Source organism: Bos indicus x Bos taurus, chromosome 28 (genome assembly GCF_003369695.1).
Source record: "Bos indicus x Bos taurus breed Angus x Brahman F1 hybrid chromosome 28, Bos_hybrid_MaternalHap_v2.0, whole genome shotgun sequence".
Lineage (NCBI taxonomy): Eukaryota > Metazoa > Chordata > Mammalia > Artiodactyla > Bovidae > Bos > Bos indicus x Bos taurus.
Window position 1 is genome coordinate 27,381,686 of NC_040103.1, and position 24,820 is coordinate 27,406,505.

A 24,820-nucleotide genomic window follows, 5' to 3' on the forward strand; every position below is an offset into this window, starting at 1 on the left:
AGATTTCTCAGGATCAGCCAGACACCCCTTTAGGATGCAGGCTCCTGCCCCAGCTGGCCATCTTGGTGAGGCTATTTCCTGTAGCCAGCAGAGGAAATGATGTCATGGGCACAGGCAGGTCTGCAGAGGGTATGGGAAAAGAACTGTGCAAGCGGCCTCCTTTGTTAGGAAGAACTTGGCGCCCCCCAAGCCCATCAGCCCCCATCCGTCATCAGTAACAGCCATTGTAGCCACCTCTGAGGGGAGCCCCGGCCTGAACCCCACAGCCGCCAGAGGCCAGAGCCAGATGGAAAAAGGGCTTTGTGTCCAGGGAGGGGTCCTTGCATATGGGGTTTATGTGTTTTAAAACATAATAATAAGCGGGCTCCTCTCCCCCAACAACTCTCCCCACACCCCACTGAGCACATCCACCTCGCACTGAATGGAAGAGATTTTCCATGCAGTGGGAGGTCAAGTCTGGCGAGAATTAGCCGGTGTCCAGGGGCTAGAGAAAGACTGTGATTGCTGATGATAAATGTGCCCAGCATGGAGTGTTTCTTTCTCCTTCACCTCCCGCCTGCCCCCCATTCTCCATTCCCAGTCCTGCCCCCCATTGTGGGCACCATCCCGCACCAGCCAGCCCTGCTCAGCTACAGATGCCTGTCCCCTGCAGTTGAGCCTGAAGGACCCAGGCCAGACCTTGTCACCCAAATGGGGACAGAAACCAGGGGGCGGAGGCATCAGGGCCCCCTATACTAAATCATTGCAGCCTCTGAGGTCTCAGTCCTATTGGGCAGGGATGGACCTGGCTAAGACGGACATAGTGAGTTTCCACCCCAGGCATGGGCCATACGGAACCCAAACTTCTACCCATAGCCATGCCATGCTGTGCTATCTCCCTCAGCCCTGAATCAGAAATGGGGCTCTGGTCCAGCTTGGCTGTTAATTTGCTGTGTGATGTGGCATTGGTCACTTCCCTTCTCTGAGCTGGTAGAACAGGTTTCAGGACTCCCCGTACAGGGCTCAGCTGGAGAATCCTTCCTGCCTGGCACTTCTCCATGTGGCTGGCATGAGCTCTTCCCAGTTGCTACAGCACATTTGCATCTGTATGCTCAGCTGACCTTCACCACCACACCTCAGAACTGACAGGGCAGTACTTGTTAGTCCCTTTCTCATAGATGGAGAAACTGAGGCCTTCCCAAGGTCTCAGTGGCAGGGTGAGTGAGCTGGTTTGCTGGCTGTCAGGCCAAGCCATTCCACCGTGTGCCCATCCAAGCTGGACCCCCTGCTCAGGGTCACCATAAGGGAAGCGCAACCCCTCTGGTCTCCCCTAGCAACTGGTGGCAGTCTCCCCTCCAGGGATGTCTGAACACTGTAGTTTTAGTCCCTTCCCCCTTCCTCCCAGGTGTAGCTCTGGTAAATATGGTTTCTTTGTTATTGTTGAGTCACTAAGTCATGTCTGACACTTTGCGACCCCATGGACTGCAGCAGCCAGGCCTCCCTGTCCTTCACTATCTCCTGGAGTTTGCGCAAACTCATGTCCATTGAGTTGGTCCATTGGTTGGATGCCATCCAACTATCTCATCCTCTGTCACCTTCTCCTCCTCCTCCTGCCCTCGATCTTTTCCGGCATCAGGGTCTTTAATTTACCTTTGTCCTAAAGTACCTTCCTTCATCTTTAAGGCCCCCAGACTCTGTTTATTCTAATGGCTTAGATTCTGATACCTCTTAAATAAGCCCAGGGCCTTGACTTCCACCCCATCAAACCTCCCACTTGCCAGGTGTGTCTCCACACTGGGCACTGCCCAAGCCCAGCCCTGGGAAGGAGCATGCAGCCTGGCATGGATCCTGCTGGCAGGCAGAGACCAAGCTTAGACTCCTGTGTCCTGCAAGCTCCACTCCCCTCCCAGGGCATAGGTACCCTGTCCTGAACATCATGGGGGACACCAAGAACAGTGTGACGTGCTCCCTGCTTCCTAGAAGCAGCCATCCACCTCTCCCAAGGAACTTTCGAGCTGCCCAGAGCAAGGTGCCACCAGACCCCCATCCTTGTCACCTCCTCTTCCTATGTTTTAAGCAGATTGTGAGCAAAATGGAACTTGCCCACGAGGAAGCCAGATTGGTAACGAGGGCATGCAGAATGGTGCCTTGTGAATATTTGAGAGAAAGACAAGAAGGCTAGGGCAAGTAGGCAGAGGCTGGGATGCCATCATGGGGAAGAGGAAGTGCACTGTTTTGCGTGACCTCAGAGGTTGAAATTATAGCGATGGCTGGAACCTCCACCAGCAAATTTCAGGTGAAAGTAAGGAAGACTTTTCTGTTAGATCTGTCTAAAGGAGAACCTGGCTGAGAAAGGCAGTGCTGAGGTCTCTGTCCCTGGAGGTATGTGAGTCAAGGTTGGATACAGAATTGATGGGGGTGGGGTGGGTGTTGTACAAGACAGCCCTTGGAGTAACCTCTATCCCTGTGAATCAGTACATCCAAGTGAGACTAACTGACAGGAGATCCCATGTAGGCAGGAACAGGTAAATGAGAAGTGGGGGTTTGAACGGTACCCACCACCAACAAATAGTTCCTCCTCCTCCCTCCCTGGCCTCCCCACAACATTGTGCCTTAGGGCCCCAGTAGGTGCTGGGTCTTTGAGCCGGAATAACAACGGCAAGAAAGTTGACCCCACTTTAAGCAAATTTGCTTCATGAGAAAAACTTTACCCAACAGGGCCGTGTCCTCCATTAACAGATTCCCCATCAGGCCATCTTCAAATATCAAAATGTGGGAACCAGAGTGCAACTCAGGAAGTGGACTCAACCAACTTCCTGATTTTACAGGCGGGGCTCCTGAGGCCTGAGAGGAAGACCACGTGGCAGTGCCAGTCCCCAGCTGGGCTGCAAACCCAGGGCTCCTGACTTCAGTGGTTTTTCTTGTCCTGTGTCTGGCTGTCTCTGGTTACATCTGTGTAAGGATGCTTCCTCTTTCATACCTTCGTTTTGGATCGGCTGGGCCATTTGTGGATGCAGCTGTACAGGCAGGTTGCACTTCTGCAACTGTAGGTTCAAATGCGTTCTGCTATCGGAAAACTACACTTTATGTGAGTCGTTTTCCCACCAGGAGGAAATTCAGATCTGGCCTGGCAGTGGCAAAGCCTCCTCCTCAGGGGCCTCCTCTTAAAGGTGTTTTATTCTCCCCTGTGAAGATGGGGCAGTGGGGAGAGAGGTAGTGAAGCCAGGGAGATGGTGACCAAAGGCCACGGCTCTGAGCCTGCAGCAGTGGCTTCCTCCCACTGACCAGGTGACTCAGGCAAGTCCCTGATGCCCCATGTCTTCATCTGTAACACGGGAAGATAATGCTCACCTAGGCAAACTATTTGCTGCTGCTGTTAAGTCGCTTCAGTCGTGTCCGACTCTGTGCAACCCCACAGGCAGCAGCCCACCAGGCTTCCCCATCCCTGGGATTCTCCAGGCAAGAACATTGGAGTGGGTTGCCATTTCCTTCTCCAATGCATAAAAGTGAAAAGTGAAAGTGAAGTCGCTCAGTCATGTCCAATTCTTCGAGACCCCATGGACTGCAGCCTACCAGGCTCCTCCATCCATGGGATTTTCCAGGCAAGAGTATTGGAGTGGGGTGCCATTGCCTTCTCCAAAACTATTTGCAACATCCCCCAAATAGTGGACATAAATGCCAGTTCCCAGTGTAGAAGTCAGATTCAGGTATCCAGCTGCCTGAATGTGCTTCCCAACTCAGCTATATAGTTTTACAGCCCTGTGCCAGTTACTTATAAACTCTCTTGGTCTCAGTTTCCTCATCTGTAGTATGGGGATAATAATAGTACCTATCTGATAGAGATGTAATTACCATAGGGATGTGGGTCTCAAATCGTGTGCTTAGGCACCTTAGGATGGTACAGCAAATTCACAGGGGCACTGTGGGCTATTTTTAATCTTCAAAGAAACACAGCGATGCTGGACAGCTGCCAGGTACTGCGACGACTACTCGCTCAAGATAGCTTACAGTTTTAGCACCACATCACACTTCTTTCCTTTCCATGGCACCATGCCTTTGCAAAGCTGGGAATTTTGGCATTTGGGAATACCCCAAGGCAAATTATGAGGGTAGCAGTGTCCGCTGTGATTCTAAGATTTGAGGTATTGTGCCACGTCCAACAGGCACACATACATCCTCATTATAAGTCAGTGTGGCCATTTAGAAATGGAATACTAATATTATTTTTGCTTTTAATTTATGAGTATTATTTTTTCTAATAGGCTTCCCAGGTGGCATTAGTGGTAAAGAATCTGCCTGCCAATGCTACTGAGTTATTAGGAGATCACACCCTCACACAGACACGTAAGCTGGTTGGATTTAACTACTTAATAAACAGAACCATTAGGAATTTCTTTTGGCTTTGGGATAAAATTACTGGGTAAAAATGACCAAAACACTGAAAAATGATCAAAACACAGAACTTCCCAAAAAAGTTTGGGAAGTTCTGTCTAGGATTGTTGAGGGGCTCGGTAAGTTAATTGAAAATACCTTCTAAAAGCCTCTGGTAGAGGAAGCACCCAGGAGCTCCAAGACTTTATTCTTCTTTTCCCTCTAAGCTGGAGAGGGCAGGCTTAGGTGGCCCTCCCGAGGACCCCTGAGGAGCCTTCCTCAGCCACTAAGGGCCAACAAGCCCTTGGCCCAAGCCAGGGCCAAGGAGGAGGTGATGTGTCCACTGGTCAGGACTGGGGCCCAACTCAGCCCCTACCCGGGGCTGGCAGCACCCCCCCACACACACCCCTTTCATTTGTGTTCACTGAGCACCTGCTGTGTGCCGGCCAGCACCTAGTCTGCTGATGGGGCCCTGGGGGTAGGAATCTCAGGTTGCCCTTGGTTCTTCTTTGTCTCCTGCAGGACGCCTGGGGGCTAGGGACCTTGACAAGTGGGCAGCGGCTACGTCGCTGGCACTGCCCTGAATGGCTGGGAGGCAGTAACGAGAAAACCCAGGCATCCTCCTGCCGAGACTAGAGCGGAGTCTTGGAGCCAGGGTTGACAGGAGGGCGGGGGGGGGGGCGGCAGGCAGGGCAGGGGCCCAGGGCCACCAGACTCAGGCCTGCTGCCCTAATGGATCGCTTATGTTTACTTCCTCAGTCGAGTCTGCACCTGCTTTATAAATGAGCTGCATTAGGGTTATAAAACAAAGTCATAAATGCACCCCACAGTGCCACCTAGAGTCAGGGCTCTGTCACCTGGAGGCTGGGGGCTGCCTGGTTAGAAGGTAGGGCAAGTCTGTAACTGCACCCGTGAGCTGCCCTTGTGGCCACCATCCCCAAAGGGAGGCCCATTCCCCCCATTTCACAGATGAGGTGCCTGAGGCCAGTAAGGACTGGTTGAGACCAAGGGGTGTCTGGGTCTGAAGCCTGAGCCCTGTCCTACACTCCTCAGTCCCAAGACTGATGCAGAATGCTGTGGCCTGAGGTGGGTGTGGAGTCCTCTTGGCTCCACCCTGCTCTCCCTAAAACTGCCTGGCCTGGCGGAAGGGCCACAGTGTCCAGCTCCCTGGGCACTGTGTCATCTCACCATCAGATGTTCACACTCCTAGACCCTAGACTGCCAGTTTACCTACAAAGAAGGTGTCTCCCTGTCTGGCAGAGGGAAGCAGGTGTGGGGGAGTCCTGGCCTGGCCTTCGGAATCCACAGCTTAGATGCCCACTAACCAAGTGACCATACATTAGTTTGGATGGACTTCAATTTCCCCAGCTTTGAAACAAGAAAAACAAGTCCTAGCCTTACTAGCCCTTTGGTGTGCATGTGTGCATGCCCAGTTGCATCCGACTCTGTGCAATGTTATGGACGGTAGCCCACGAGGCTCCTCTGTCCATGGATTTCTCCAGGCGAGAATACTGGAGTGGGTTGCCATGCCTTCCTCCAGGGGATCTTCCTGACCCGGACATCAAACCTGTGTCTCCTGCATTGCAGGTGGATTCTTTACCGCTGAGCCGCTGGAGAAGCCCAGTCTTTTTGTGAGAGAGTCCCATAATTGTAGAGACCTGGCCAGTGTCAGGGTCTATTAGGATTCTCAGGTGTGGGGACACTTACAGTGTTATGAAGCTACTCCAGGGATAGGCAGTGTGGAGTCCTGTTTTGCCTATCCCTGTTTGGGATAGGCAGCATCCCAAACATTGAAGTCTGATTTCCTGGGTTCAGACCTTGGCTCTGCCTCTCACTAACTGTGTGACCTTGGGCAGGTTGCTTAAGTGCTCTGAACCTCAGCTTCCCCCATCAGTAAACTGGGCACCAATATATCATACCTTAAAAAGTTGTTGCAAGAATTCGGTAAGTTAACTGTGTAACTGAAAACATAGCAGCTAATTCCAGAGAAGCATTCGTTGCTATTTTGATGCAGCAACTTGTATGGTGCTAGACCTCTCCGAGGCTCTCATGCTCATTTATCTCCCGTGATCCTCAAAAGAGCCCAGAGAGAGGAAGTGTGTCCATTTGTCCGTTCACTTCAGAGACAGAGTAATACAGTCTCTCCTTGGGTCACACAGAACATGCCAGATGGAGCTGGAGTCCTCCTCCTCCTTGCTGGCTTCCCCTTCGCTCCCCCAGGCCATGCACACACACCCTGCCCAGGGCCCAGAGCTGAGAGCCAGTGACAACCTGTGCGTTTTCTCAGAGCCCACATCTTTGCAGGAGCTCATGGTCCCCCAGGAGATGACATGGCGGACATATGTTGTTCATTCTGCTCTTGAAGAACTAGGTGTCCCTTTGGCACCTCTACCCATAGGGGGACTCCCTAGAGTGTGTCCCACCCTTGGCCTCCTGGGACCCCAGCTGCACTTGAGGGACTGGAGCGCTGGGACAGGGACAAGCGTGCGGAAGGCTGGCAAGGGGCTAGGCAGACACACACCCTTGCAGCTTAATTTGCTGTTTCCTCGGGAGCAGTTAGCAGAGGAGGACAAGCCCCCCCACCGCTTGTCCCCAGCCAACTGATTGTTTGGCGCTTGGCACTGGAAAGTCAATTTTCCTAAGTGGATTGTAAACCAGTAGCCTGGCCCGGCCTGGTTTCCCTCCCTCCCCACGCTGGTGGTGGCCAGGCCCCTCTCTCTTCCTGTTTGTCTCGCCTCCTGAGGTGCTGTTCTTTCCAGGGACGCGGGCAGGGCCCAGGTTTCCATTTGGCCCCTTTGGGGGAGGAGATGGCTGCCAGCACAGCCTCACTGACTTCCCAGCCTCCCCGTGTCCTCATCCATAGGCCAAGGGTGTGGATTTGGCTGAAGTGGGTGGATCAGAGCCACAGACCAGGGGAGGGGAGGGGCTGGGGGGGAGGCTGCAGCGAACGTGGTCTGCCCTTCCACGTTGCTGCCTGCCTTGGACTTCCGGGAAGAGGAGGCCCTCTGGGAGTGAGCTTTGGGGAGCCCAGCCTGGCGTTGCCACCTCACCTCACCCCTGTGGGACCTGGCTCGTCTTCCCATGTCCATCAGCCTGCCAGGCTGGGGCTGCAAAGGGCAACTGTGGCTTCAGGGCAGAGCTGGCCGAGTTTGTGCTCCAGCCTCAGGCCCATTTCCAGCTCTTCACATGCTGTGGCATCACCACGGGAAACTGGAGGGAGGCCCTGGAAGGCCAGTGCAGGGGATCCTGGAGAGGACTGGAGAGGAGTGTCCTTGCCCTGCTGGATTGCCTCACCTCCCTGGGCTCCCCTGCCTCCTCCATCTGTAAAGAAGTAGACTCGCATAGCATCATAGAGCTGGGACTGGCTCCAAAATACAAAATCCTAAAAGCAGGGCACAGTGGGGAAACTGAGGCCCCAAAAGTGCCAGGCCTTGCCTAGGTCACAGCAAGTGTCCTGGCAGGTCTCCTCCAGCTGCCCACCCCTCTGCCTCCCCCGACCTCCTCTCTTTGTCACAGCCCCCAGGGGATGGAAGGGACCTGGGACCTCCCACCCGTGGCCTCACAGAGCCCTCCACTCTCCACAGGCACTGACTCGGGCAGGGAAGAGCTCCCCGACTCCTTCCCATCGGCTCCAGCAGAGACGCTGCCCCACTTCCTGCAGGAGCCACAGGACGCCTACATCGTGAAGAACAAGCCCGTGGAGCTGGGCTGCCGTGCCTTCCCTGCCACACAGATCTACTTCAAGTGCAACGGCGAGTGGGTCAGCCAGAGTGACCACGTCACCCAAGAGGGCCTGGACGAGGCCACCGGTGAGCCCACGCCACCCCACCCCCACCCGCACCCCCAGGTCACTCCGAGCCCAGAGGGCTCTGGGCCTGGCTCCACACTGGCTCTGTGTGAGCCCTCACACAGCCATGGTCCCCCCAGGGCCTCAGTTTCCCCTCGGGTTCACCCTGGATCAGTGTCTTCCCAAGACTTGGCCTCTTGCCCCGTCTGACTTTGGGTGACCGGGTGAAACAGCACCACATCGCTTTCTGCGTGCTTGTTCCCTTTCCCAGTTTCTTTCCATCCTCTGCTTGCATCAGAGGGCAGGTCCAGTCCAGCACAGGTTCTTCCCCCCTCTCCCCGGCACCTGCTCTGCTCCCTGTCGAGAGAGAGGAGCTGGTCCTATCTCACAGCCCTGCCCCCAGCCCCAACCAAAATTCTCGACCAGGTCCTCTGGGTCTGTGAGAAGTGATAGTGTTTTCTTTTCATGATAATGATGCAGTACTTCATTCATAGAAATTAATTGGTTTAGGGTTTTTTTTAAAAAAAAAAAAACAGGTTAGGCGCAGAGAGGCCTGGCAAGTGCAGTGGTGCAGGTGTCCTTAGGTAAAAGGGTAGCAGGAAGTGAAAGAGGAGGAGAAGGGAAAATTAAGGAGATCAAGCCCTGAGCCTTTAGAGTGGGAGCACTGACTCCAAGACCCTAGACTACTGCTACTGCTAAATCGCTTCAGTCGTGTCTGACTCTGTGCGACCCCATAGACGGCAGCCCACCAGGCTTCCCCGTCCCTGGGATTCTCCAGGCAAGAACATTGGAGTGGGTTGCCATTTCCTTCTCCAATGCATGAAAAGTGAAAGTGAAGTTGCTCAGTCGTGCCCGACTCTTATCGACCCCATGGACTGCAGCCCACCAGGCTCCTCCGTCCATGGGATTCTCCAGGCGAGAGTACTGGAGTGGGGTGCCATTGCCTTCTCCGGAGAACTAACCCTAGGGAGTATCAGATAATGAGAACTCACACAGTGGAAACCACTTGAATACAAGACCAGGCATCACCCAACCACCAGTAGCTCCCTGTGCAGGATGCCAGGGTGCTAAACCACAAACAAAACAAAAATACAAACCCAATCATCAGCAGACAGGATCACCACCTCACTCAGCCCTGCCCATCAGAGGAAAAACAAACAAACACTCAGCACAAATCTCACCCTAAGCTCACACAAACCACCGGACCAACCTTAGGAGGGCAGAAGCCAAAAGGAAGAAAGAATTCAACCTTGAAGCCTGGGAAAAGGAGACCTCAAACACAATAAGTTAAAAAAAATAATGAAAAGGCAGAGAAATACTACACAAATGAAGGAACAAACTAGAAACAGAGAATCCAAATAAATGAAGAGGAAATAGGCAAAACTACAGTCATCAAGACAGCATGGTACTGGCAAAAAAACAGGAGTAGAGACCAATGGAACAAGATAGAAAGCCCAGAAATGAACCCATGCTCCTATGGGTACCTTATTTTCGACAAAGGAGGCAAGAATATACAATGGGACAAAGACAGCCTCTTCAATAAATGGTGCTGGGAAATCTGGACAGCTACATGTAAAAGAATGAAGTTAGAACACTTCCAAACACCACACACAAAGATAAACTCAAAATGGACTAAAGACCTAAATGGAAGACCAGAAACTATAAAACTCTTAGAGGAAAACATAGACAGAACACTCGATGACATAAAGCAAGATCGTCTATGACCCACCTCCTAGGGTAAGGGAAATAAAAACAAAAGTAAACAAGTGGGACCTGATTAAAAGCTTTTGCACAGCAAAGGAAACTGTAAGCAAGGTGAAAAGACAACCCTCCGAATGGGAGAAAATAAGAGCAAATGAAGCTACTGACAAAGGATTAATTTCCAAAATATACAAGCAGCTCGTACAACTCAATGAGGAAATAGGCAAAACTACAGTCATCAAGACAGTATGGTCCTGGCACAAAAACAGAAATAGAGACCAATGGAACAAGATAGAAAGCCCAGAAATGAACCCATGCACCTATGGGTACCTTATTTTCGACAAAGGAGGCAAGAATATACAATGGGGCAATTGTATATGGCCCATTCAAAACAACCCAATCAAAAAGTGGGAAAAAGACCTAAACAGACATTTCTCCAAAGAAGACATACAGATGGCTAACAAACACATGAAAAGATGCTCAACATCCCTCATTATTAGAGAAATGCAAATCAAAACTACAATGAGCTATCACCTCACACTGGTCAGAATGGCCATCATCAAAAAGTCTACAAACAATACATGCTGGAGAAAAGGGAACGCTCCTGCACTGTTGGTGGGAATGTAGATCGATACAGCCACTATGGAAGACAGTATAGAGACTCCTTAAAAAACTAGGAATAAAACCACCATATGACCCAGCAATCCCACTCCTAGGCATGTACCTGAGGAAACCAAAATTGAAAAAGACACATGTATCCCATTGTTCACTGAAGCACTAGTTACAATAGCCAGAACATGGTAGCAACCTAGATGTTCATCAACAGATAAGTGGATAAAGAAGTTGTGGTACATACACACGGTGGAATATTGCTCAGTCATACAAAGGAACACAGTTGAGTCAGTTCTGATGAGGTGGATGAACCTAGAATCTGTTATACAGAGTGAAGTGAGTCAGAAAGAGAAAGATAAATATCGTATTCTAATGCATATAAACGGAATCTAGAAAAATGGTACTGAAGAACTTATTTACAGGGCAGCAATGGAGAAGCAGACGTAGAGAATAGACTTATGGTCATGTGGAGAGGGGAGGAGAGGGTGAGATGTATGGAAAGAGTAACATGGAAACTTGCATTACCATATGGAAAATAGATGGCCACGGGAACTTGCTGTATGACTCAGCAAACTCAAATGGGGGCTGTGTATCAACCTAGAGGGGTGGGATGGGGCGGGAGATGGGAGGGAGCTTCAAAAAAGAGGGGGTATATGTATACCTATGGCTGATTCATGCTGAGGTTCAACAGAAAAGAACAAAATTCTGTAAAGCAATTATCCTTCAATAAACAAACAAACAAAAAAACAGGTTAATAATACTAAGTAAAGAACCATAGAGGTGGTGCTAGGACTCACCCGAGTCCTGCAGGAAGGGAGGGTGACAGAAGCATGGGAAACGAGGAGGAAGAGTGAGGTGTGTGCGGTTCCCCGGGCAACCCCCAACTCCAGGCAGGAGGCAGCGCCCCGGGCTCCTCTCATCTCACGAGTACAGCCTCTGTTTACAGTACAGGACCCTTGGGGGTGGAAAGCCTTTCCCAGACTCAGGCCAGCAAGGGGGGCCGTCCACTCTGGTCACCTGTGGGCAGCCGGCTTTGTGCAATCCCAGCCAACCCCAGCCTCCAGGTGGTTCCTTCACCCCAGATCCTGCCTTGTCTTTGATTTCATTTTTAACCTCTCTTCCCTGACCTTTTCTTTCTCCTCCTTATTCATCCCTTCCCTCCTTCCTTCTGTCTCTTCTGCCTCTCCCTTCTCATCCCTGTCTCCTTTTGTGTCTGCCTTTTCTTCTTTAATTAACTTTTATTGGAGTATAGTTGCTTTATAATGTGTTAGTTTCTACTGTATAGCAAAGTGAATCAGTTATATGTATACATATATCCCCTCTTTTTTGGATTTCCTTCCCATTTAGGTCACCACAGAGCACTGAGTAGAGCTCCCTGAGCTGTACTACAGATTCTCATTAGTTCTATATTTTACACATTGTCTTTTTTCTTTATGCCTCTCTCTTTTTTGTGTCTCTCTCTTTTTTCATTCTTGTGTCTCTCCCCTGACATACTCTTTCATTCTCTCTCCTTTTTCAACTTCTATTTTTCTATGAAAAGCTGACATTTCAGAACCATTCAGGCTTAAAATCATACCCCAGAATGTACTTCATGCCACTCAACACTATATCCTAAAAATTGGTTAAAATGGTAAGTTGTAGGTTATGTATATTTTACCAAAATTTTTTAAAGAATCTCAAGAATTTAAAAAGTTAGATTTGGAATCCCATTCTCACCCAAAATCTTAAAGTTAAAAGAAGAATTTTTAACCTGTGTCCCAGCTGCCTCCATGCTCTGGCTGTGTGACCGTGAGGAAGTCATTCAACCTCTCTGTGCCTCAGTTCCTCTCCTGATAAACTGGGATATTAACAGAAGGTCCTAGTGAGGCTGGAGCAAGGTGGTGCCTGCACAGCATTGAGCACGCTGCAGGGGCTCAGTGGGTGCTTAATAAATGCATCTTCCTTCTGGGTTTTTGTTGGCCTCTTTCCTCTGGAAACTTGTTGTTACTCCTCTGTCCCCCGACCCCCTCTGGCCCTGAAGAGCAAGGAGACAGCATATCCTGCTGGGGCCCCTCTCAGACCCTGTGACTGCTGGTAACAGGGTGGCTCTTAGTCCCCGGCTGCCAGGCACACAAGCCCTTCCCATCCTAGAAATCAAGGCACCGTTGTCCCCGTTAGCTACAAAGAATGGACAATGGTCCAGCAGGCCACACCCTTGGCAGCACTGCAGCTGGTTCCTCCTGCTCCCACCCCTGGCCCTCCCTGGCCCTCTCTGAAGCCCTGGAAACACAGAGGATGACAGAGGGGGCCGACAGAGGCAGGGCAAGCCCACCCATTAGCTCACTCCAGATCGAGGCAGGCAGCCCAACCCTGGGTGTCCTGGTCAGGCACTGCCTGTTGTGCTGGGGGACACCTCATCTGGGCCCAAGTCCGGAAAGACTGAAGGCCCTTAGCCTCCTGTCTGCCTGCTGGTGACCACTGCCAAGGTGGTGCTCCCGAAACCTTCTGGATGGATGGCCCCCTTGAGAGAGGCCATTCCTCCAGGCTCACAGCCTGGCAAGTAAAGGGCAGAGCCCACTGTCCTACCCCAGACCGTGCAGCATCTCTCGGGAGCAAGCACTCCAGGCAGCCCCTGCTGCTTGTGGGCCAGGCACCGCACCCCACCACCACCCCCCACAAAACTTTCTGCAAGAAGCCTCTTCCCTCCTGGTGCTCCCTGCCAGCAAACTCCCAGCCCCCACCCCCAACTTAGATCCCCTGCCATCAGGAGGGGATTCCTTACTGCCTCAACTCCCAGTGTAAGGGCCCCCCTCGCTTAGGATGCAGGAGAGTTAAGGCAATGATTTCACCGGGAGAGGTCCAGAGAGGTATCATTTATTACCAGGCAGAGCTCTAACTGGGGCAAGATGCCTAGTAGCTGATCTCAGCTTTGCTGGCAACTTGCTGTGGGACTTTGGGCCTGCCACCTACCATCTCTGCGTTTCAATTTCTCCCTAGAATTGAATGAGATCCATATGAGCTGCCAGAGTAGATGTGTGTCCAGCCTGGTCTGGGTGCTGTAATTGCCATGACTCATTTAGAATTTACCTTGAGTGTTTTACTCTGATGAGGGAACCAAGGTTCGGAGAGGCTAAGTATCCATAACTTAACTAAGGTCACACAGATGGGGAGTGAGGGTGGGGCTAGGATTCAAACCTGTCAAGAACCTGTCCAGTCCTCCACCTAACCAGCATGCCATGGTACCACGAGGTGTACACTCAACATTCCTGCCCTCGAGGGGCTTATCAGAACCCACGTGCAACCAGGAGAGGATGAACTGAGATACCAGATGTCAAGGAGGAGAGACAGGGCAGTCAGGGAGGGCTTCCTGGAGGAGGCAGTCTCAGTTCTTTCACAGGCTTTGGGAGGAGCTTCAGATGGACACCCTCATCCAGGAGGCTTCATCCCTTACTTGAACATAGAGCTTTTTGTCATTGAGGGAGTGAAGGCAAAAGAGTAGATGATTCCTTTTGTGTGTGCTAGTGCACCCAGTTATCCAGGGAACCCCTCGGGCCCCAACAAGGAGCCATTGAGAGGTTGGAGGGTTCCCAGGAAAAGGGGCCTCCTCTTAGCTTCAGCCCTACAGTCTCCTGAGCAATGGCCAGAGATCACACGCTTACCTCGTATTGGTTGAGCTCGCTGACTGTCTCAGACCCTGGGCCACAGCAGTGAACAGGGCAAAGCCCCACCTCATTCTCCTGCAGGAGATACAGTTCCTACATGAACATGGCAATAAATAATGCAGTTTCAGACCATGGTAGTGCCATGAGGGAATCGGGCTGGGTGGGGAGTGATAACTCTGCAGACCAGTGTCCAGTGCACCTATGGGAGTGCTGAGTGGCTCTCTGAGAGCTGGTGGGGGTGGGCCAGCATTGAGGGGCTGCCCTCCGAAGCGAGACCTAGCGCAAAGCGGATGGTCACTGGGAGTTCACTGGACGCAGAAAGGACAGAAGAAGAGTCCCAGGCAAAGGACTGCATGTGCAAAGGCCCTGTGACTAGAGAGGCTGGGGGAGCATGAGGCCCTCAGAGACGCCCAGTGAGGCTGCAGTGGATAGATCTTACAGGGCCTGGAGGCCACGTGGAGGGTCGGGGTCTTTACACCAGGATGACAGGGACATAGCAGGGGGATGGATGCCACTTGGACCTTTCAAAGAGCACACATTGTCTGCAGGGTGGCAAGTGAATTGAATGAGGGCAGAGGGCTTGGGTTAGCCATTATTGTTTCCAGGTGAGCTGTGGTGGTGGCTTGGGCCAGGCTCGAAGCAGAAGAGATGAGAAAAAGGGAAACGGGAGGCAGTGGGAGAGGAGCCCCCAGGACTGGAGGGTGGGGAGGGGTGAAAAGGACACAGGATATCATGGTCCCATATCCTGTGTCTCCTGCCCCCCCCACCAACGGCATCTCTCTCCTCCTCCCAGGCCTGCAGGTGCGAGAGGTGCAGATCGAGGTGTCGCGGCAGCAGGTAGAGGAGCTGTTCGGGCTGGAGGATTACTGGTGCCAGTGTGTAGCCTGGAGCTCTGCAGGCACCACCAAGAGTCGCCGGGCCTACGTCCGCATCGCATGTACGCTGCCCGGACGCCCCAACCCCATTCCCTTGGGCCCTTTCCCCTTTCCCCATGGATCCTGGAGGGAGAGTTCTACACACAGACATGAGGGCAAGGCTCCAAGACCCAGAGCCTGTGCCACCTTTGGTGCCAGAATTTCTAATGGCCCCTTTTTACCTACTTATTTATATAACAAACCCATCAGCTGCCCTAGTCATCATGTGCATAGGATCCCAGAGCTAGGGAGGGAACTTTGTTCCCCTCAGTCCACCTGGTAAGGCCCCTGTCTTGGAGAAGAGATTCCCCTGGTAAAGGCCAGGAGTCCTGGTAAAATTTCCTTGGTGTGCACTGCCACCTCGTGGCTAGAAGGGAACACTTCAGGATCCAGCTCTGCCTGACTGGCCTCCTCCTGGCCCTGGCCTGACGGTGCCTTGGAACCCTTTCCCTTCTCCCAGACCTGCGCAAGAACTTTGATCAGGAGCCTCTGGGCAAGGAAGTGCCCCTGGACCATGAAGTTCTCCTGCAGTGCCGCCCACCAGAGGGGGTGCCTGTGGCTGAGGTGAGTGAGGACATGGGGAATACTGGGCATGGCAGAGGCCACCCAGGTGTGGTATTTACCACCAGCCACGGTAACTCAGCCTCCCAGAGCCCTCCCATTTTACAGAGGAAAGAACTGCCATCTCTTTAGAACTCGGCACATCCCAGATCCCAGCTGGGCCCTCCCCAGGCATCATCTAACCTCATGGATGGGGCAGAACTGGGGAAGGAACCCCCAGGACTCCTTGGGCTGACCCCAGGCTCGGTCTCCTGCAAGGGAAGTGGCTGCACACACCGTCTCCCAGAACCCAAGAACCCAGCTTTATGGAGACCAAAGAGTCTCACAATGCGTGTGTCTGAGCTCATCACACCTTCTGGTACCACATGTGCGTCCCTGGGTGATGCCCTCCTGTCCCCTCACTGCCCTGCTTGTATCCCAGACCTGCTTCCTCTCTCCCACTGGCCGTACTGGTGGTCCTGGAGTCAGAGCAGGGCATGGGGAAACATCTCAGCTTTGCCGCCAGGGACCTTAGTAGCACAGGGTTGGGGAAGATGGTCCCCTGGACTTCCAGCTCAGAATCAGACATCAGAATCTTGGCTCTAGTCACTGCCCCCAGCCCAGGCCTCCATCTGGAAATGAGCTCAGACTCCCTTCATGACAGGTAGCCTCGTGGGGCTCCCACATGTGCCCAGCACCTGGCAGAATAGTCCTCATGGCAACCACGTCATCCCATCTTATGGCTGGGAGCACAGCACTGGGCCAAGGGAAGCGGTCAACCAGGGTCACCCAGCTAGTGAGTGGCGGAGCTGGGATTTGCACACCCAGAGCTGCTAAAATGGGGACCCTGTTTTTAATCACCTGCCAGATCTCTTACCCTGACTAAGGGAGTCGGTTTACAGAGTTAATGATGAAGACACGCATTTATTTAGTACTTACTGTGAGCCAGGCATGTGCTCCACACTTTCTACATACGGATTCATTTCATCCTCACAGTAGCCCTTTGGATAGTGCTACTGAATATCAACTTATAGTTGATGAAACTGGGGCTGAGTGGAAGTCCCTTCCCAAGGCTGCCAGCTGGTGGGTGGTCATCTTAACCACTGTGTTCTGCAGTGCCCAGCACAGTGCCTGGCCTGTAGAGGCCCTGCATCCTGGGTCACCACCAAGCTTGGACAGGGACAGAACTGTCCTGTTTAGCTCGGCCTTCCCCACCAACCCCCTGCAGAGGGCCCACACTCTGGGGTGCAGGGATCACGCACTGGGCCCTCACATCCCCAACCCCTCCCCTGCAGGTGGAATGGCTCAAGAATGAGGACGTCATCGACCCCACCCAGGACACCAACTTCCTGCTCACCATCGACCACAACCTCATCATCCGCCAGGCCCGCCTGTCGGACACGGCCAACTACACCTGCGTGGCCAAGAACATCGTGGCAAAGCGCCGCAGCACCACGGCCACCGTCATTGTCTACGGTGTGGCCCAGAGTGGGCGGTGGGGAGGGGACACGTGGTGGAGGTGGGCGGGGACCTGGGGCGGTATAGCCCACCTGACCCTGTTCTACCCAAAAGCCAGCACCTGGTGAACAGGTGGGGAGGAGGAGGCCCAAGAGAGGAGAGGTAGCTTCTCCAAGGTCACACAGCAAATTTAGTGGTGAGGCCAGGCACTCCTGGGCCCCCAGCCAGGAGCACTCGCCCCTTCTCAAGCCCTTTGCTTGTCCCTGAAGAAGACCCAGTTCTTTGGGAGTCGGGGCTGAGGCAGGGCCCACTTGGGATCCCCATCCCCAAGCGTATTATTCTAGCAGAGTTCGGGACTGCTGCTTGGGCCGCTCAGCAATTCCTTGCTGTCCCCGTGGGTGGGAGGGCGGAGCCATGGCTGAGATGAGTGTTGTAGCTCCAGTTATAGACCTCCCCCTATTCCTCACGGGGAGACCCAGGGTGCCAGCCCTCTCTGGACCTCTACTTGCCATTGTACAGAAAGGCAGGGAGTCATTGGTTGCCATCTGGTGCTGAATGCAACCCAGGTCTGCCCTCCGGTGTCTGAGTCCCCAGCCTTGATGGCAGAGGGGGTCCAATTCCAGAGGGCCAGTCCCCAGCAGAGGGGCCTCCTCAGGGCTGTGGGATGGGGCCTGGGGGCCCCACAGGGTGAAGAGCCAGGCCAGCTGGGTGACACCTACTACCCTCGCAGTGAATGGTGGCTGGTCCAGCTGGGCAGAGTGGTCGCCCTGCTCTAACCGCTGTGGCCGCGGCTGGCAGAAGCGCACGCGGACCTGCACCAACCCTGCCCCGCTCAACGGAGGTGCCTTCTGCGAGGGCCAGGCCTTCCAGAAGACTGCCTGCACCACCGTGTGCCCAGGTAAGGCCACAAGCCAGGTGGCACCGCACTCGCGCCCAGCCCTGCCTTCTGTGCTGTGGGGTCACAGAGTCAGGACCACTGACTTCTCCCCTTCTGGGCTTGTCCTGGGACCCACGGCTGGCTGACCCTGCTGGACCAGGTGCTGTGACCTCTGACCTCTTGTTCCGCCCTGTGCTGTGGGAGAGACGGAGGCAGAGGCTCTTGGGGGTAGGCTCCCTGCCCTCTGGGCTGGGGGTTCTCCGTGTCAGCCCCCAGGCCAGGGTCCCAGAGGCACCCGGCGTCAGAGTGCCTGTGCTCCTGCCCTTGACTGCTCGGCACACCTGGCCGCTGACCGCCATCTTGCTGCAGTCCTCTTTTCCTTGTGTCTCGCTCTGTATCCCCATCAGTGGGTCTGTGCTCTCTCTCTCTGGTGGCGTGTTTATGTGAATGTGTGGTGTTTTTCACCTGGGTTTGTGCCTCTGCTGAACCCTGTGCAAGTCTGCGCCGGTGATCTTATGTGTGTGTCTGGAGCTACCGTTGCCCACCTGAGCTCCCTGACTCTCATCTGGCCCGTAGTGTGATTTCTCCGGACGGCCTGTGTATGTCTTGGACTCCTCTTCCCCTGCTGTACTCTGTGTGTGCATGCTCTGCTGTGTTGTGCACATGTAATCGTGTGTGCAGGCGCCCGTGCGTGCCCACGTCCCCATGGACCACACGCTGTGTCCCCACAGTCGACGGCGGGTGGACGGAGTGGAGCAAGTGGTCAGCCTGTAGCACCGAGTGTGCGCACTGGCGCAGCCGCGAGTGCATGGCACCCCCACCCCAGAACGGAGGCCGGGACTGCAGCGGGACCCTGCTCGACTCCAAGAACTGCACTGATGGGCTGTGCGTACAAAGTGAGTCTTCAGAGGGCGGGGCCCAGGGTGGTGGCTCTGGAGCCAGAGAAGCCCCCCGCCCAGCCCCCACCGCCTGGCCTGCAGTGAAGCAGTCCCTTGGGGCCCTGCCCGCCCGCCAGGCTCTCATCTCATCCACGCATCTCCCCAGCACCCTCTCTACCACCCTCTCCGTCATCTGTGTCATTGTCTTTCTTTCCCTTTATTTCCCTCGACAGATAAGAAAACTCTAAGTGACCCCAAAAGCCACCGTAAGTCCCATTTCATGGCTGTCCTCTTTCCTCTGGGGGGACCCCTGGTTTTCCTTGACCGGTTTTTTCAAGGGGTGGAGTGCAGGGCAGGGCAAGGGGCAGGGAGAGTTGAAGGTGCCCCCCTACAAGCTCTGTGGGGTTCCCGGCACCCAACCCTGCATGTGGCATGGTCTCCATCACCGTCAGACAGGCAGACCCTAAGCTGAAAGAAGGGCCCCCAGGGACTGTCTTGGCCTTCCCATTTAGGAGAAGAAACTGAGTCTCAGAGAGAAGGGACTTACCCAAGGATCCAGTTAGGATTGGAACCTAAATATTTGGCTAGAGCTTCTGCTCCTAGCCCCACCCCTCGGTTTTCCTCTGCGGGGTGGGGCCCGCAGGCAAGCCCACACCTACCCCTCCCAGTGCCTCTCACTGTTCCCCCCAGCAGCCAACGGACACCTCCTGGGTCCCTGGGACACCCGCTGCCCTGCGTCAGCCCCCCGGGGCTGTGCTGCAGCTTGGGCAGATTGGCCTGTGGTAATTAAGCCACAATTTCCAAATAATTCCAGAATTATAAAATCAGTAGTGAGGCCCTGAATGCAGCTCACAGCGGGGGCAGACTGGTGACTGATTAGATATTGTAAATCACCAGGCAAGTGACCACCCCCCATGATAGTGATGACGTGATGAGGCAGAGTCCCCAGAGAGATGGGAGCCCAAGAATGAGGAGAGATGGAGGTCTAGCAGGTGATGGAATCAGCCAAACCTCAGGGCTGAGGGCCCTGCCTGACCTTGCTGAAGCTCAGGCCTCCCGCCAGTTCAGGCAGGAAAGCTGGCCTCCCTCTCTGAGGGCCCCTGGGGGTTGGGGGAGAGTAGACAGGGCCTTCCCCGAGCTCCCAGAGGAAATGGGGTGGGGTGGGGGCAGCCGTCTTGGCTCTACTGCGCTGTCCAGCATAGTAGCCGCTAGACGTGTGTGGCTTGAAAATTCTATTTATCTTAGCTGAAAATAAATATGTCCAAAAACTTTTCCTCAGCCCAGCCAGCCACATTTTAGTTGTTTAATAACCGCACGTGGCTGGCAGCTGTCATGGAAAACAGCATAGACATGAGATTCACCATCTTCCTAGAAAGTTCTGCTGGACAGAACACCTCTCTGCCTGGCCGTGTGGAGCTGATTCGAGCTGTGCAGCAGCCTGCCCTGCCCACTGTCCAGGGCGGGGTGTCCTCCAGCCTAGCAGCCTGTCTGGGGTGGGGAGTGTAACCTGGGGTTGCCTCCCTGAGCCCCTTCCTTCCCTTCTAGCTCTCCCTTCCCTTCCCTCCTCTCCATCCATTACCATGCATCTCATTCTCCTCCTCCTGCTTTCCCTCCCCCTCCCGCCCTCAGCCCAGAATGGAAATGAGCTCAGAGTGGCTACTTGCAGAGATTTCTGGGAACCAGGACCTTGGGTCCTACGGAGATTGCTGCAGGCTGCAAGTGAGGCCCTGGGTTTACTCCCACCTTGGACAGGACACTCTGTGGCCTCCTGATTTTGAGCCACAGGCCCTGTCACCTCCTGAGCAGAGAGCAGTGACTTCACTCTTGGAAGTGTCCACCTCAAGAGTGCCTGTGCCTCTCCTTACTACACTGGGAAGGAAGCAGAGCATGGGGACAGGGGCATTTAGATCGGTAAACTTATAGAGACTGATGCTCAGAGAGGTTCAAGGCTTGCCTGAGGTCGCCAGCCTGTCTGGCAGAGCTAAGATTTAAACCCAGGACAGCGCCAGTCTATCCCAGGCCCTGCCTCTCCCCGGGGACCAAGGGAGTCTCTGGCTCCCCCAAGGCCTGGGTCTCTGCCCCCTGCCCCTCACTCAGCCCTCCTGTCCCCACAGTCCTGGAGACCTCGGGGGACATGGCGCTGTATGCGGGCCTCGTGGTGTCCATCTTCGTGGTGGTGGCCGTCCTCATAGTGGTGGCGGTGGTGGTGTACCGCCGCAACTGCCGGGACTTTGACACCGACATCACCGACTCATCCGCCGCCCTCACCGGCGGCTTCCACCCAGTCAACTTCAAGACTGCAAGGCCCAGTAAGGACCTGGGGACACCTGGGGTGGTGGGTGCGGGCAGGGTCCCCAGGGGGCTTGGCAGCCAGACCAGAGCAGAGGTGCCTGATTCCCTCCTGAGGTTTCTCTAGAGTTTTTTTTAATAAGGAACATTGGACAAGTATGGATGAGAGCGATGCAGGAAAGAGAAGAAATAACTCAGGTGGCAAGTCCCTAAGCTTCCTGCCTTAGTTGGCAGTGGAACCTTTCAGAGCTGGAATTTGGGTGGGATTTTGTAAAAGAAGGGCCCCCAACAGTAGCAGAGGGTGGGATGGGGCCAGGGAGGCACCGCAGGCTGAGTCTGACTGCAGCCCCGCCCTGCAGACAACCCACAGCTCCTGCACCCATCCGTGCCTCCTGACCTCACTGCCAGCGCCAGCATCTACCGCGGGCCAAAGTACGCCCTGCAGGACTCAGCCGACAAGATCCCCATGACCAACTCGCCACTGCTGGACCCACTGCCCAACCTCAAGATCAAGGTCTACAGCTCCGGCACCACTGGCTCTGGGCCAGGCCTGGCAGACGGGGCTGACCTGCTGGGAGTCCTGCCTCCCGGCACGTACCCTGGTGACTTTGCCCGGGACACCCACTTCCTGCACCTGCGCAGTGCCAGCCTCGGCTCCCAGCAGCTCCTGGGCCTGCCCCGTGACCCGGGGAGCAGTGTCAGCGGCACCTTTGGCTGCCTGGGCGGGAGGCTCAGCATCCCCGGCACAGGTGGGTCCCTGCTCTGCTTGCCTGTCAGCCTGGCCTCGGCATGTTCCCCTCTAGGTAGTCCAACACTCACCCAGCTGAAAATAGGACTTCCTGGTCCCATTTCACAGACATGGGAAGTGAGGCCCAAAGGGATAAAGTGATGATAAAATGAAGACCTGGGGTCCAGGCCTGCCTCTGCCTCGCTAGGGGAGGGGAACTCTCTAAACCTCAATTTCACTCTCGAGTAAGTGGGAAAGAATACTGCCATGTAGTCAAGAAACCAAAGGGTGCTGTTGAAAAGACAGGGCCGCCCAGCTCAGGTTGCACAGCCAGCAGATGAGTTTCCCCGTGTCATACCCTGAGCTAGGCTGGGGCTGGAACCACCCTTTCAGCCTCCAGGACTTTGGCCTATCTCTATATCCCATTGCAATGCCTCCCCTGTGCGGTCCCTCTGGACAGCCCTGCCGTGGCCAGTGATCTGGCCTTTCCTGGCACCCAACCGCTCTCCCCATGCCCTGCTGGTGACCACCAGGATCTCAGAAGATGTCTTTTTTTCCCTATTCCAAGCGGGAGGCCAACCCCCCATCCCCTGTGCTAAGCTCCTGGACTCCTAGCCCCTCCCTACTGACCTCTCTCTCCCGCTAGGGGTCAGCCTGCTGGTGCCCAATGGAGCCATCCCCCAGGGCAAGTTCTACGAGATGTACCTCCTCATCAACAAGGCAGAAAACACCCTGTGAGTAGACAGACCCAGCCCCAGCCTGGCTGCCCCCTGCTTGGCCTGTCTCCCTGCTGCTTGCCCACCTTGGGCTCAAGTATATCCCCTTCTAAGCCCAGTGCCAAGACCAGAGACAGTTCTCCAAGGAAGACATTGCTCGATATTTGTTCCCATTTAAGTCATGCAAAACCAGCTCAACAATTCATAAAGCTGAAAGCCAGATGACCAGCTGGCTACAATATGACAGAGAGCTAATATCCTAACTATATGAAGAGGTTTGGGAGACCAGTAAGAAAAACTGAATATCTCAGTACAAAAATGGGCAAAGGATATGAACGAGTGATTCACACACACACTGTCATACATACAGATCCATGCACGCAGTCACACAGTGGCCAGTAGGTTATGAGAAAATGTTTGACTTAATTTGAAATCAAAGAAATAGTAAAAGAAAGAGCTATGAGGCACCGGAAGTTTCCCTGCTCATGAATTTGCAAAGATATTTTCAAATGCCATAGTACCTTCATGCTGGCAAGAGTGTGGGAACACAGCCTTCCCATGGCGCGTTGGTGGGAGTGTGGATGGGTACCAGTTTTCCAGAGGGCTTTTTAGCAGTACCTATGCACAGCATCTGCAGAGTGCAGAACCTTTGAAAATGGGAGCAAAGATTTGGCTACGAGAATGTTGTGATGTAATAGCAAAAATATAGAAACGATTTCAAGGCCTGTGCCATTTTTCCTTAACTCTGGGAGCCCCAGGGGTACAGAACTGCCTTCTCTCACCCCAGCAGCCAGGGCGGGGGGAGCCCAGCCCCACTTCCTCACTGCCTCCCTCTCCCCTCCACCTTGCCCCAGCCCGCTTTCAGAAGGGACCCAGACAGTATTGAGCCCCGCAGTGACCTGCGGGCCCACGGGCCTCCTGCTATGCCGCCCCGTCATCCTCACGGTGCCCCACTGCGCAGAAGTCAGTGCCGGCAACTGGATTTTCCAGCTCAAGACCCAGGCCCACCAGGGCCACTGGGAGGTGAGGAGGCAAGGCTGGGGGACCTTGGGATCTGAAAGCCCCTTTCATCCTGGCCCAACCTGGATGGACCCCCTCCAGGGCCTTGGCTGACCCGCCACTTCACCGCCCCCTCTCCGTGACCCTACAGGAAGTGGTGACCCTGGATGAGGAGACCCTGAATACCCCTTGCTACTGCCAGCTGGAGGCCAGGTCCTGCCACATCCTGCTGGACCAGCTGGGCACCTACGTGTTCACGGGTGAGTCTTACTCCCGCTCGGCAGTCAAGCGGCTCCAGCTGGCCATCTTTGCCCCGGCCCTCTGCACCTCGCTGGAGTACAGCCTCAGAGTCTACTGCCTAGAGGACACGCCTGTAGCACTGAAGGTAAGGCCAGACCATGGACGCCAGCACAGGCCCACACACTGCGGGTGCCTCGCCCACAGCCAGCCCATGCATGGTACCTTCCAGTACTCCCTCCCCGGGATCATGGCACCTGCCAGGCACCCTCCACCACCCTCAGCCTCATCCAGTCATTCCTTCATTCCTCAAACATTGAAATGGCATCAGAGCCTGGCGATACAGAGATGAGTCGGGCACAGTTCTGCCCTCACCAAGCTGTGGGCTAGAGGTGGAGCCAGACCTGAGGATCACTGATGCAGGGCTGCGGGAGCATCAGCCTGGGGATGCGGGCTGGCGGGGCTTGGTCGTTGGGGCCTTCTCAGAGCTGACCTTAGCCCTAAGCTCCCAAGGACAGGTGGGAGCTCCAGGCAGAGAAGGGAGAAGGGCATTCCGGGAGACGGAGACGTTTATGCAGAGGCAAGTGTGGTGGTCTGTGTGCCAAAGCGTGCTGGGGTGTGAGAGGCGGGGCTCGAGAGATGGCAGGGCTCGGCCTCCCGACAGCCTTGGGGTCATGCCAAGGAATTTGGAAGCCAGCCAGTGGGTGGGGGCAGAGACCTGGTGGACACCTATTCACAGGGGCTCTCTTGAAAGCTACGCTGTGGGGATGGATAGACAAACGACTGGGAGGCTGCAGCCAGACCTTGAGCTGGACCCCGGACAACAGGCAGGCAAGGGGGCTAAACTCTGTTTAGTTTTTAGTAGAATGGACAGAAGCAGTGACCAATGGAAAGAGTAAGGGGAAGTAAGGAAGGGTCAGGACTGACAACCAAGCTCCTAGTGTGTGCAGAACTGTGGATAGTGCCCCTGAGTGAGGGGGGGCCATGGCAGATGAGGAGGGGTTCAGGGCAGGTAGAGAGAGAAGGATTTTAGCACCTGCAACCTGATAACAGCAGGTGTTGGTACCTCCCTGTTTCCTGAGCCTCTAAGACCC

At 54.5% G+C, this 24,820-nt stretch overlaps 1 protein-coding gene across 2 annotated transcripts in view; it reads left to right on the forward strand.

The window, feature by feature from the left end:
- UNC5B (unc-5 netrin receptor B) overlaps window positions 1–24,820 on the forward strand; it is a 91,372-nt gene that overhangs the window by 59,143 nt on the left and 7,409 nt on the right. The window contains exons 2-13 of one of the 2 annotated variants that reach the window (XM_027530412.1): window positions 7,935–8,159; window positions 14,885–15,028; window positions 15,466–15,569; window positions 16,841–17,021; window positions 17,734–17,901; window positions 18,612–18,776; window positions 18,992–19,024; window positions 20,873–21,067; window positions 21,407–21,796; window positions 22,421–22,508; window positions 23,345–23,513; window positions 23,641–23,874. In XM_027530412.1, the coding sequence (XP_027386213.1) occupies window positions 7,935–8,159; window positions 14,885–15,028; window positions 15,466–15,569; window positions 16,841–17,021; window positions 17,734–17,901; window positions 18,612–18,776; window positions 18,992–19,024; window positions 20,873–21,067; window positions 21,407–21,796; window positions 22,421–22,508; window positions 23,345–23,513; window positions 23,641–23,874 (2,096 nt within the window). The remainder of the gene's footprint in view (window positions 1–7,934; window positions 8,160–14,884; window positions 15,029–15,465; window positions 15,570–16,840; window positions 17,022–17,733; window positions 17,902–18,611; window positions 18,777–18,991; window positions 19,025–20,872; window positions 21,068–21,406; window positions 21,797–22,420; window positions 22,509–23,344; window positions 23,514–23,640; window positions 23,875–24,820) is intronic. The other variant, XM_027530413.1, reaches the window with a different exon arrangement.